Source organism: Brachyistius frenatus, unplaced genomic scaffold, assembly GCF_029030835.1.
Source record: "Brachyistius frenatus isolate BFR_SWC_R1_liver_20210118 unplaced genomic scaffold, ASM2903083v1 Contig_41, whole genome shotgun sequence".
Lineage (NCBI taxonomy): Eukaryota > Metazoa > Chordata > Actinopteri > Embiotocidae > Brachyistius > Brachyistius frenatus.
This window is the reverse complement of record NW_027210640.1, coordinates 2976310-2989546: the sequence shown is the minus strand read 5'-3', so window position 1 is coordinate 2989546 and position 13237 is coordinate 2976310. Positions and strand designations below refer to the sequence as shown.

The 13237-nt window shown below is 36.2% G+C and overlaps 1 protein-coding gene across 1 annotated transcript in view; it reads right to left on the bottom strand.

Moving 5' to 3' along the window:
* Positions 1–535: 535 nt before the first annotated feature.
* Positions 536–13237, bottom strand: part of LOC138623011 (E3 ubiquitin-protein ligase rnf213-alpha-like) — a gene marked incomplete at its 5' end in the record, with an annotated part of 39878 nt that continues 27176 nt past the window's right edge. The window contains 24 exon segments of the mRNA XM_069702225.1: positions 536–749; positions 1347–1525; positions 1775–1864; positions 2206–2403; positions 2816–2893; positions 3221–3422; positions 3672–3852; positions 4233–4310; positions 4555–4684; positions 5515–5717; positions 5720–5765; positions 6131–6219; positions 6583–6757; positions 6967–7120; positions 8054–8157; positions 8269–8303; positions 8515–8602; positions 9282–9524; positions 10752–10862; positions 11167–11289; positions 11591–11781; positions 11867–12071; positions 12487–12601; positions 12837–12939. Coding sequence (XP_069558326.1) covers positions 608–749; positions 1347–1525; positions 1775–1864; positions 2206–2403; positions 2816–2893; positions 3221–3422; positions 3672–3852; positions 4233–4310; positions 4555–4684; positions 5515–5717; positions 5720–5765; positions 6131–6219; positions 6583–6757; positions 6967–7120; positions 8054–8157; positions 8269–8303; positions 8515–8602; positions 9282–9524; positions 10752–10862; positions 11167–11289; positions 11591–11781; positions 11867–12071; positions 12487–12601; positions 12837–12939 — 3263 coding nt within the window.

Here is a 13237-nt window from a genome sequence, read left to right as displayed (position 1 = left end):
TTTTCTGAGTAGATTCAGAGATTTTACTAAATGAGGCTCTGATTAATTCTTTCTAGATAAAAGACAATAAATGAGCAGCTCGCTCATGTCTAAGGCATCATGCAGTAAAGTTATGGATTCCCCGAGCCTAAAGTTTTTTGTTTTTTTTTCTTCCATACATAATTAGCACAAAAAAGTTAATAAAATCAGAAGCAAATAAAAAGCTAGAATTGTCTTGGTTTTTACTATGTGCCATCAGAGATTTCTAGCCCGTCTCTTTAGAGTAGACTGAACCAGTCCATCATCCAGTGAGTCATCAGACACGTGGCCATGATTCTGGAGTCACTGATCCCAAACAACAAAGAAACATAAAACTCAGACCAATCAGAATTACTACCAAAGATAAATTCCTCTTATGTAGCTAACCAATGACACGGTTTCAATGAACCTGATAATCAAATAAACATTCAAAGTACTTTAAAATGAAAGAAAAGTAAGAATGCAAACATAAAATAGCAGATTATGAAACAAAAAACCAAGAAAAAAAATACCCCTTTAGTTTTTAAAATGTGTGATTTTAACTGATAAACTAATATCTATAAACTCTTCCAGCTCACGCCTCCGTTATCTACTCCTGTTTGGCTGTGATGGTGTATTTCCACGTCTCCACAATCTGGGACAGCTGCAGGTTGTCAGGAAAGTTTTCCTCCACATATTGAGGCACCTCCACGTCTTTATGGTCCATGTAGGCACTTACTGTGTCTTTTATACTGAGAAGAAAGAAGAGATCTGAGGTTAGTATATTACTTTCTCTGCTCATGGGAAAGTATTTTGAATATAGGAAATCTAAAAATAGAGAATTAAACCAACTTTACAAACAACATTAAAGTCCAGCACCAGTGGGATGGTACTTTGACTTTTCAACTTTTACCCAGAAGGGAGATATTTGCTACTTATCCTGGTTATTTTTAAACTAAACATTTATAGAGGACAGCAGCGATAAAAAAACAACTATAACCACAAATTCTTGGTTTAATTTCTCATCTTTTGCTGGCTGATATGTGTAAATAGTGGTCAGTTCTCTCAGCCCTTCGTGCTGTAGGCTATTTTAAAGAATTGGTCAGATATTTCGAAAAAAAAGGCCTGTAAACACATTCTCCCAACATTCAACCTGACAATTTTAGTATTTTTGGGATCCTCATTACAATAACAGTGAGTTTGAGCGATGTTTGGACACACGGCATGTGTGTCATATGACTGCGAGGTTCAAAGTGTTAATGCACACTCTTTTCACAGAAAATACATGAGGGGCCATAGGAGGAACACGTGTATAAAACAAATATTCTGAAGCTGTGCAACAGGTTTACCTCCAGGATGGTTTGTAGTCGTCTGTGGCCCGCAGGCGGCCCAGTCTCACCAGAAGGAACTCATGCATCTCAAGCAGCCATTGGTCCATATTTCTCCTGGATAAAAAGCCTTTCAGCGCAATCTTTTCCTCCTCTGTTAGTGGCTTCTGGTACTCATCTGGATAACCCAAGAAGGGCTCCTTTTTAAAGAAACATGAATTGAGATATTTTATATGTATTGTATAGATATATATATATATTGTGTGAACATGTGTGTAAGAATTATAAACTAAAGTGAGCAGAACAGAAGAGTAAATTATTAAATAAATAAAAAAATACACAGACAAACAAACTTTTGGTATGGTATAATTTTATATTCAGTGATCTTGTTTTGCATTTAACCAAGTCAACATTTCTACAAAAAGCAATGGTAAAAAAGCAGTTCATACCCCATTGAGATGCAGCATGCTTGCAGATTTAAGGGAGGACAGGAGTTGCCACAGTGAAACACAGTGTTTGATGGTGCATCTGCTGAGAGCCTGAAACAAAAACAAAAAACAACAGAATTAAAAAGTCTGTTCCTTATAGTCATAAAACTGGAGTGCAGGACTTTTACATATGAATGAACATCCATTCAAGCCCTTGCTAAACGAGTTCACTCATCTATCTGTCTATCTAAGGGAGTAAGTCATGGGGATTAAAAAGTTACCTGTCTGGCTGTCATTATGTATTATTTATTTAACTTCATGAATTATGTCTTCACTCTGTAAAAACCTCCCTGCAGTTCTGTTGTTAGAGGACTGCAAGTCACATTTAAGATTGTATCCAACCTTGTTTAGGAAACCTTGACAATCACTCCAAAGGCTACACATGTACTGACCTGCAATATGTGACGATCAATGTTTTGTTCCATCTTCAGTGTGTCCTGGAGGTAAGTGACCAGTGGCATAGTGGGATCACCACCAGTCATTGAGAGGAAACCCAGAAGTAGCTCCACAATCTTGAACGCTTCACACACCTCGCTGTAGGAGTCCAGCGCTCTCGATATGGCGTTGCGGATCAGAGAGGACAGAGCCTCCTGAAGGAGAAACAAACAATCAGTGAAGCCCAAGGCCATACCATACTGGGAATGTAAATCAATTCAAGATTATATATTATTATACCTTCTGTATAGAAGGTAAACAGGTAAATAACTATTAAGTGTTACGGTTAATAAGTAGTAATTGTAAATCTAATTTAGTTGAATGCATTTTATAGGTTGGAATAACTGTCAAATTAATTAAAGTTTACTACTTAAAGTTAATTTATCAAGCAAAGTGAAGAAATTAAATGCTGAAATATCTTACTTTAAATATGTGTTTTTGGTTTGGTACATGAACAAAGGAACTCTAATTGTGTAATGTAACATATAATGCAATGAACAACTTTTAATTCTGTTATGTATTGTGCTAAAAATAGTAAAGGTATCTGATAAGAATAGAATACTTTACCTGAGGCACTTTTCTCTTAACAGTTTTGAAAATGGTTTCATAATCTCTCTCTTGTGTGTTTACCAGAGTGGGAATTCCCTAAAATAAAGCACAGTGAGTTTAGTGAAGCAGGGAATTAGACTGTATAAAAGGTAGGAAAACACAGAGCAGACAATAAGATGTTACAATTTTCTTGATGAGAATCTCTTATTTTACCAGAACAATGAATACCATAGTTGGAATTGGCTGTAGCCTGACATGGTGCTGCTGCTATAGGAAGGTATTTAACACTTTGTAGTGTAGTAAAAGGCAAGTTCGAAGGCTGAATCTGTTTCTTAATGAGGCGGTGCACAATCCATACTACAATTTGTAGCACTGGTTAAGTTTGTCTGTGTATTTTAACCAAACCTGGCTGTGTGGACTCACTGTGTGGGTGATGAGGGGTTTCCCCTGCAGGAAGCGGGTGAGGATCTGCTGCTGGATCCTGGGCAGGTCATATTGTGATATTGTCTCGTGGCCACGTTCCAAGCTATACTGGCAGTTTGATAAAACCAGAGGAAGCAGGTCCTTCTCCACATCATAGCGGATCACATGCTGCTCCATGAGCTCTGCCAAGCTCACCTTGTAACTGCTGCAGACACCACAATGTAAATATGAACTTTTTGTTCCTTGAACATCTCTTTGTCCAAACCAAAAAAAAAAAAACAAGCTCTCTTCATTCCATCATTTTTGTTTTGTTTGTTAAAGGTTGATCTTGACTACATGTCTTGTTTTCAGTGTAAGTCTTGGTGGCAAATATGTTTGTTCAAAACAAAAATTAACTGTGCATAATATATGTTATGCTTTCAATATGTAAAGGTTCACGCATGTTTTGCACCTGCTGTCCTCTCCAGTGTGATTTTCCACAGCGTGCACCAGCTCATTGTGTAGTGTCACCAGGTAGCTGACCAGCCCTGTGGCACACAGGCCTGGACCCTGTCGTCGCGGCAGAAGGTACTGCAGCTCACTATTCAGGTCCAAATCCTGACTGCAAAATTCATCTGGGATTTTTATTTCGCCTGTCAATTGGAAAGGGAAGATACATCTTTTCTTGTTTCCAATGCAACAGTATGTAAGACACCACTTTGAATTTAACGACTTCTGCAGTACGTGCCAAAAAATAACCATAAATGCCAAACAATGTAATCCTACTTAAATTCTCATAAAACACTTGAAACAATTGACAATTGTAGAACTACACCGCTCTGGTTTAAAATGCATTATTGAAGTACATTGCAAGTAAACTCAATCTTTCTTATTATGCAGTTTTAATACAGACAGAAAAAAAGAACAGAATAAAAGAGGGGACAAGGAAAGATGTAATTGCCCCCATTGTGACTGTCTCCATCAGTAAACCTTAAGGGAGACAAAAAAAAAGGAGGATAAGTACTTTACTTACTGCTGGTTACAGACACTCTCAGCAGATTCCATGTTTTCAGGAAGTTGTCAATGTGTTCTTCATACCACGTCCTCATTTCTGGAACAAGTTTACAAAAAAACAACATTTTTAAAAGATTTACCATGGTTGTGTGAGGAAAAAATGGAACAAAAAGAAAAAAGGAGTGTGTGTAAAATGTCAGATATCAATAGATTTCTGTCGTATTAGTCATGCTAAGGTTGAGGACAGACTTTGGATTTGGCCCTTCTATCAATTAAAAGGCATTTCAACAGACTTGGGTCAACGAAATGATACGTTTTTAAGAAAAACAAGGATAAGGTACCCTTTTGCTTCTCAATGAACTCTCTAATGGAGCCCACTTTCTGTTCAGAAGCATTCTGGTACTTCCGCACCAAGCGTTTCTGCAGGATTAGGATTTGTGGAAGGAACCTTATCTGCTGAAATTCTCTCTCCTGAAAAGAAAAACACAAATTAAATGGCAAATTACAATGCCTCATAACTAGGCTGCATACATAGTCGTTAAATAAATGACCACAATCATCTACTGACTAGTTATGAAGATTTAAAAACATTATTTTCCTTTTACTGAAACTTTAAGGTTTTTTTTTTAATTTTGATTCTGTTTTAGCAGATTGTGCAGTGGTTACTGTGGCAATATTGCTTCACAGCATGAAGGTGCTGAGTTTGAACCTCCAGTTGCTTTGGCTTCCTCCCACTGTCCAAAGACATGCAGGTTGAGTTAAGTGGTGACTCTAAATTGATAATAAACTGGTGGCTTGTCCAGGATTTACCTCGGCTTTTGCTCAGTGTCAGTTGGGACGCGCTCTAGCTATCCCTGCAACCCTAAAAGTTTTAGCTTGCAAAGTTAATAAATTAATATACATGTGTCGTTTAATACTTTTAAAAATTGCTTAAGAATTTACATTGCAATTAAGGAGGTGAAAAATATAAAATCCTGAGGGTTGCTGAAGAAGATAGGCCCCACGACTATTAAAATTATAACAATGTATTGCCTGAGGAACAACAATGTACATATCAAATTGCACAATATTTTGTGGGTAAGGGGGACATTTGGTCTAAAAGGTTGCACAAAAGAAAACCTTGTGGAGTGTCCAAAATGCAAAGTCTGCTCCCAGATCAAAAGTCATGATGACTTCAATGAATATCTACAACTTATTTCCTAACAATCTGTACTTGTTAGGTTGTCTTACCCAGAACCAAGCTGCTGGATTGTGAATGAACTACAAGCTGTTTTGTGACAGAGCTTTACTGTATATCTCACCTTCTGCAGGAACCTCCAAAGCAGCTGCAGCTTCTCCTTTTGATCATTATGCTCCACAATATGTGTGAGACCGAGCAGTGAGAGCCTTTCCCTGCAGCTCCACACTGCTGAGCTGTGGACCCGAGAGCTTTGCTGCAGCGAAGTGAGGAAGGTACAATCATCACTGAAGGTTGTCCTCATGACGAAGTTGGAAGATACACGGAGTCAGTTCTGATGTTCTCCATTGCTTCTTGCAAGATCAGATCAAGATCCTAGACACAAAATATTGGTAGATGTGGCTGTAGAGTTTAATGCAGCAAAGGAAAATATCTATATTGTGCAACAGAAAACTATAACAAATATCATCATAAAATACTATAATATAAATGTGAATATTATGGTAATATAAAGGGAGAAGGACATGATTGGATGATAATATGTTAAATACCCTTGAACAAAAGTGTTTTCATGTTGATGAATGAGTAGATGGTCATCCAATATATGTACAAGTCATGAGGCACAGTATGCAGATGTATTCCTTTTTCATATAACATAAATGTTTTATTGTCAATTGTACATTGTAAAGGAAGAAGGACATGACGTAAAAAGGCAAATGGTAAAGTAAAACAGTTCCTACCTTCAACTTTGGTGCCATAACATCTGTACCCACAGAAGTCTCCCATGTGTTTCTGGATTCTTTGGTTGTAAGGTAAGGATCAATATCAACTAGACAAAGTCAAACAGAAGATATTTTCAAAAATACATCATACACTGTTGTTACAAAAAACATATACTCATTTATATTCTACAGATTTTGAATATTGAAAACCCCCAAATGTATTTACCTAAAACTGCAAAGACGGTTATGTGTTCTTACTAATCTTCAAATTGTGGCTCACAATCCTCGTTAACTAAAATTTCATTATCATGACTGTTGTAATTTCCACAACTTTTGTCTTGAATATGTAACATTAGATTTTATTTTGGACATGAAGATCACTCTCCATTGACTTAATTATTATAGGTGGGATGTGCAGATTAAAATGTTTTTAAAATCATTTCACAGTGAATGACAGATAGGTTGCTTACAGCACTTGGCATGATGTAGCTCTTGCAGTGATTTGAGCACCAAGTGGACAGTTGTTACAGTGTCATCAGCTCCTTTTCCCAGTGCATGTGTCAGCTGATCCAGATCCTTTGTTATGTGTTTGGCGAGGAACAAAAAAACATCCTCCACAGGTGGAAAGATGATCTGTTGGACAACCTAAATAGAGAGTGGGTGCAAATGTCACGGCCACATTTAAGAGAAAAGCTAAATTATTCATTCTTTACATGCACTACATTGCTTTACAAAATATTGCTGGCACAGTTTAACAAAGTTACCAACAACTGCTTAGATAGTGCTTCTACTCAGTAACTGCTGATGTAGACACATTATTTTCATTTGATGAGAGTAAATCTTAATCTGCTAACCTGCAACTTCTCTGAGGCTCCCAGCAACATGGCCAAATGTGTGACCAGCCTGACCAGAGTGAAGGGAGTCAAAGACATGTTTTTAGTGTCAAGGGCATCTGGGTTGTTTCTCCGCTCAGGGTCTCCCAAGATGTGGCCGGGTCTTGTGCGATCACTTAAACAAAAGAGCAGCATCATTCTGTCAGTAATCTGTGGGTGTTTTTTTAAATGTAACCATACATAACATTTGGGAGTACAACCACATGTATTAAAATTTTTTTTAAATAAAGTCACAGAAAGTGTTACTTGTAGAAAATTCAATTAGTGATAATAATCTAAGTTTGTTCTCATAAAATAGAAATATTTTTTTGTTTATGGTGCATCACATGACAAAACCATAAACATAAAAATACTGAACTTATTTTGCACTTGGTTGTGGCGGTAATTTATTTTGTCATCAAATCACCCAGTCTATTTAAATTTGAAAAAAAAAAAAAAAAATCGTGTTTCAACATGAAACATACTAAATCAAGGAGGAAACCAACTTTTAAAAGTTCAGTTCTGTGATATTAAAGTTGGTGTAAAGCCATGTTTATTTGTGTAGAGTTTGTCATCGATGAATAAAAAACGTGTTATGAACCATCCAGCCAAATTTGAATAAGAAAAAAATTGTACAGTATGTAAAATCAGCTTTTTTAATTGTAAAAAAAAATGAGCAGTATTTTCTGCCCTGAAACACTGGGGGCGTGTCTGCTGAAGGCACAGAAACTGTCTTACTGAACCAATTTCACAATCAGCAGATGGGTTTATTAGCATTTCAGCTTTTGAAATTGTGGTAAAATAACATATGTTATCATAAAAAACTGGGATTGGTCCGTTTGCTTTCACATTCCAAACAAATTTCACCAGAAAAAGCAAAAATGATGGGCAACAGTTTAACAGTCTAACTCCACAATTCAGTACTACATAGTTGACAGCCTTTTTACATATTTTCAGCAACTATTTTCTGACATAATGTGTTTGGAAATAGATATCTGAATTTACTTTACATAGACTAGAAAGAGAATATTCAGTGCATAACCGTAGAATGACAAATAATGACACTCACTGCTGTAATTGAATTGGTCTGAATCCAGGCGAGGCTTTATGATTTTCCCCTCCAATGTCCTCACCACACTCCAGACATTGACTTTTTTCCATGGGCAAGCCGCACTGCAGAGCAAGACAGCAATGACTGTATATACAGTATATATTTTTTTTCCACTTCATGTTTGTAATTTCTGTGGAAAATGTAATAACTGGAACAACATAAAATTAGCTTACGTTATCAACACAGCATGGATGATTATTTGGACACACTGTGAAAAACAGTCAATGAATTAGCATAGGCTTAAATCACCTGAATTATTAAGATAAAAGATACACTAAAACTTGATTTTCTTTCAAATGAGAGAGAAATTAATGAGGATTGTTGAAGAAGATAAAAAGGCAAAATATCTAACAAATGATGCTTCAAAAAAACAATCTAAAGTTGTGATTTATTAGTGTATATAAATTAATAATACTTACCATACCAAGTGAGCTGCCCGTAGTCTTGTTGTATGACTTTCTGGGCAACAGCTAACATGTCATCAGGCATTGTGGGTATGAAAGCCCTCTGTTAGGTTACATCAAATGAAAATGTAATAATTGGCATGAAGGTAATATGAACGTAATCATCAGTTTATCAATATTCAAGTTATTAACAATATATAGAGCTTTTCTTTTCAGCTGTAAGGTTTAGATTTTATAATCCTTTCTAGAGAGTAAGCTGCTATATATTTACAGAATTTTCAGTATTTGTTTCTGTTTTACAGCACACGGATATGTGGAAGTTAACATTTAAAATGTTTGATACACTTTCTGCTGTTGAGCTTGGTTTTGAAATATAAATACACAGAAGTTAAACTAAATAGATTTAGTTGCACTAAATAACCTAAGACACCTGAAAGAAAGCAGCTGACACTCGATTCTACTCGATTTTGGTACTGGATACTTTTCTAGATTTAGTTTTTCACTGCAGATAGTACCCTCTAAATGTGATGTCATTATGTTGTTACTATGGAGAGTGTCATGATGTCATCTTTAATGCAACATAGACACAAACAATGGAAGATGTATAGGGTATGCTGTTATTTATGCTCGGTATGTGGCTGTTCGTAACAGCAATGAGACAAATTTTGTTTCACAAGAGGCTGAGGGAAGCAAGACAAAAGACTTAAAAAAAGAAAAGAAAAAGGATTGTGGACGCTATGGAAGTTTGACAAGTTAACAAGAATCGTATGGGAGATGTTTACCTGCATATTTTCAGGAGACAGACCGAGCTGCTTGAGTGGCGTCAGCAGGACGTGAGTCCCAGTGAGCAGTGTAGCTGCCAGATGAATAATTAGCTCAATGACAGTGCTGTCCACATTAGTATGATCAGGGTGGATGGTCAGGACTCCCAACCTGTTGTGAACCAAGGCTGAGGCAAAATTCCTTACTTCTTTTTGATTAAGATAATTTGAGCCCAGGATGAGGTCTTCAAATGCTTGGCATTTCTACAGGGAGTATAGAAGACAATAAACAAAGGTAATATGCAAAAATTTGTATTGCATCATTCAAAAACACAAAATATCATCTGAAGAATGCTAATCAATATCCCTGTTCTGCAAAATGAGCATTTTGTGAACATTTATTACAGTTTTACTTACTGGTTTTAACATTATCTAATCTTATAAAAGACCTTTTTCATATGAAGATTATGTTATAATAAATCATAGAGACTTTTGCAATTTTAGCAATAATGAAAAGTTGCAAATGGCTTTTTTTGATTGGTGAGTATTCTATATTAGTTTTTAAATTGGTTAGGAATTTGTTAAATTTTGTTGAAGTCATTAATAGAAGATTGCTTTAATGTGATATCTTGAATACATTATTAAAAGAGGCTTTACATATTAGGATCAGTGTTTTTGTCAAGTATTACTAAGCAGTACTCAATTTGTTAAAACTGCTAATCATTTCATGAGGGATTATCAATAATTAATTCCTGCCTTTGGATTGTGTAACCAAAAACTATTTCTCTAACTGAACTCTTTTTGGAGTGATAATTATTCAGGCAGGTTGTTACAGCTAAATCTCAAATCCCTCCACTAAATTGTCAGATGAGTATAAGATCTTGGTGCAGCCACAAGGCAAACCCTTCAATGAATTCCTTCACTTTGAACAAAACTAATTGTGCTCTTCCAAACTGGAAGTGCTGCTGGCAGGTGGCATGCAAATATTCATATTTACTTATTCCACACAGGAAACCAATTTACATACTATCTATATTTCTATCTATATGTTTGATTGGTATCCCTTTGGTTATGTTAATCTTTCTTGTGGAAAGCTGGAGGGATCTGTGTCATCGACACTGAAACATTTATGCAGCCCTTAGATTACTTTACAATTTACACATATATCAGGACTACAGTAACAGCAGCATACAGTACTTCAGAAAAACAAAGTTTCTCTTAGTTTCTGAGTTTGAGGAGCTTTTGAAGATACAGCAAACCCATGTGTTTAACAAGCCTTAAGTAACAATTGAGGCAGTGTCTTTCATAAGGAAGTAATTGATCTCCGAAAGCCCTTGGGTCACATTCATGAACAAAATCCAAAATCCTGGATGAGCTCAAATTAACCCTCTCTTATTCATAGCTGCATTCTCTCAATTCCAAAAGGGTCTTGATGTACTTTTTAATATACAATTAATTTTCTACAAAGGTGTGTTTTCTTTTTGTTCATACCTCAGGAGAAGGATGAAGACCACTGTTTGCAGATCTATACAGAGTTGTAACCTCTCGGAAAAGAGCCAGGAGGATAAACACTGTCCGATTCTTTGGTGATGCATTGGATTTCTAAGTTAATCAAAAAAAGAAAAATTACTGAAAAAGTAGTGTACACGTTACTACTCAGACTGAAATGGCATTCGGTCACAATATGTTGAACTATGGCAATGAAACGGAGTCAGGTTTTGGTTAAGACACAAAATCCCTGACATGCCATATATGCTATGTAATGTACAACTGATGAGAAATTCCAAAGTTTAAATGAACTACCCATATAGATGGCAGGTTTTGTCAAAACACTATAACAAGAATGGGTGAGTCAAAGATATGAAAGAGTGTGCATGACATATTACTGGTGGAAGAAAAGAAATACCTCACAGACTTCCTCTATCTGCTCAATATCACCATCCACTACTGCCTTGGCAACTGCATCCCTCACTGCCTTGTACTCCTCTCCATACACAAGATAGTGGTCCATCTGGCCTCCATCTTCATTCTGTTCACACCAAAGTTAGGGGTTAGAGGAACAAAACATGCTTTAATATAGGCAAATTTGTTAATGCAAAATAGATGTGAGATGTTCTGGTGACTTTGTGGTCCAGGAATAGTCTGATAACTGGTATACATTTTTATATAAGTTTTGTTTCAATGTTTTGGAAATGAAAAGCTGCAAACCATTAAATATTGGTGCATTGTGAATGATTAGCCCCAATGGCATCATTGTGTGATAACAGTGACGTGTTTACTTGTTTTATGATTCACAGTAGTACCAGAATAGCTGATGAATGGTGGTGTACCTGCTGATGGATCTCCACAGGGAAAAGCCAGTTGAACTCTGGTTGTTTTACTAGTGTCTGGATGTTCTCTACACCCTGCCATTTGCTGAGCTGGCGGATCAGGTAAACACGGTACCAATCATTCCCACTGTCATTACAGAGCTTAATCACCATGTTCAGAAAATCCTCTATTCCGTCTGGTACATTGTTGCCTGCAACAGCAAAGTCCAACAGATTTGATTTTTGTTTTGTTTCTAACAACTGCAAACTGTTAGCAGAAATAAAGTTATATCTCACCAGAGAGTCTGTCACTGATGAGCTGGGCAGCCACGGTGAGGGTCAGGCGCAATTGGGCGATGTGTTGCAGATGTTGAATAGACACTTTTGCTGGGACAGAAGTGACTTCAGCCAAAAACAAGTGCGGGGGCAGGAATTGCTTTTCACCATTAAACAACTGCAACTTCTTAGCCATGTCCTGAGGCATTTTTTCCCACATTGAGTCCTGCAAAAACCATCAGTTAACTTTCTCTTTAGCTGATCTCTATCAGCAACAAGCAAAACCTGAAACAACAATTAATGGTACAGCTGCCTTTGTCACTCTCTTAATAATGAGTGTAAATAAAACAGTTCCTGTAGGCTTAAACTACTCCCACACTGCACATAAACTACAACTAATTTAACAGAACTCCTCTTTTGCTGATACCATTGGTTTAAGTTGCATTTCAGAAGAAATCCCACAAGGCCAATCTGGTTGACAGTTAGTTCTAGAGAAACAATTTTTGTTTCGGGAGCTTACACTATACAGTCTCACATAAGTAGTTTTTGTGGTGTTTTATAAAATCTACTTTATATGGCAAAAAGTAATAGTACCTTGTTACACAATTTAATGTAATAAAACAGTATAGTACTTCCTTTACCTCCAAGCAGTTGATGTATAAGGAATAAAGCTCTGCTTCATCATTTTCATCCATACATTTGATGTCTTCAACAGATGACAAATGCATTTGCAAATATTCCTTGACTTCATCAAAGCTGAAACACAGTTAGGTTCATGATACACTTGGTACAGCGAAGAAGAGCTTTACAAAGTAAGGCAGAGGAGCCTGAATCTATTCAGACATTTACTCATATACAAAATACTTTATGTGATTAAAGCAGCAATGCTATTAAAATTCTCTGCGTAGTTGATGACACTTTATTTCTACCATACAGTTTAATTGATCTATGAGTATTCAATTAACATTAGCAACACATTTAGTTTACCTACCTGAACTTCAGGATCAGTTTGAGAATTACAGATCGCACAACTGGGTTATTATCTGGAGACTCGTCAAAAGGAGACAGATCTTTGGTGTGAATCTGTTCATGTTCTGGTTTGAAAAATGATTTAGAGTGAATATTAACCAAAAATAAAGACTAATAATCTTAATCTAATAAAAATATATGATAGAAGCAGATTATGCAAGTATACTGCAAATACAAAAAAAGTGGCACAACATACGTACGAAATGATAAAACAATTTGAAAAATTAAATAAATGCTCCCCAGGAACAGCAATTTATATACAAAATGGTAACAGTTGACACATGCAGTGTTAGAGAAATTTAGCTTCATTAAAAATAAAAGAGAACATTTTTTTTTTTCTCAGGTGTTTTTCAGACAAGGAGT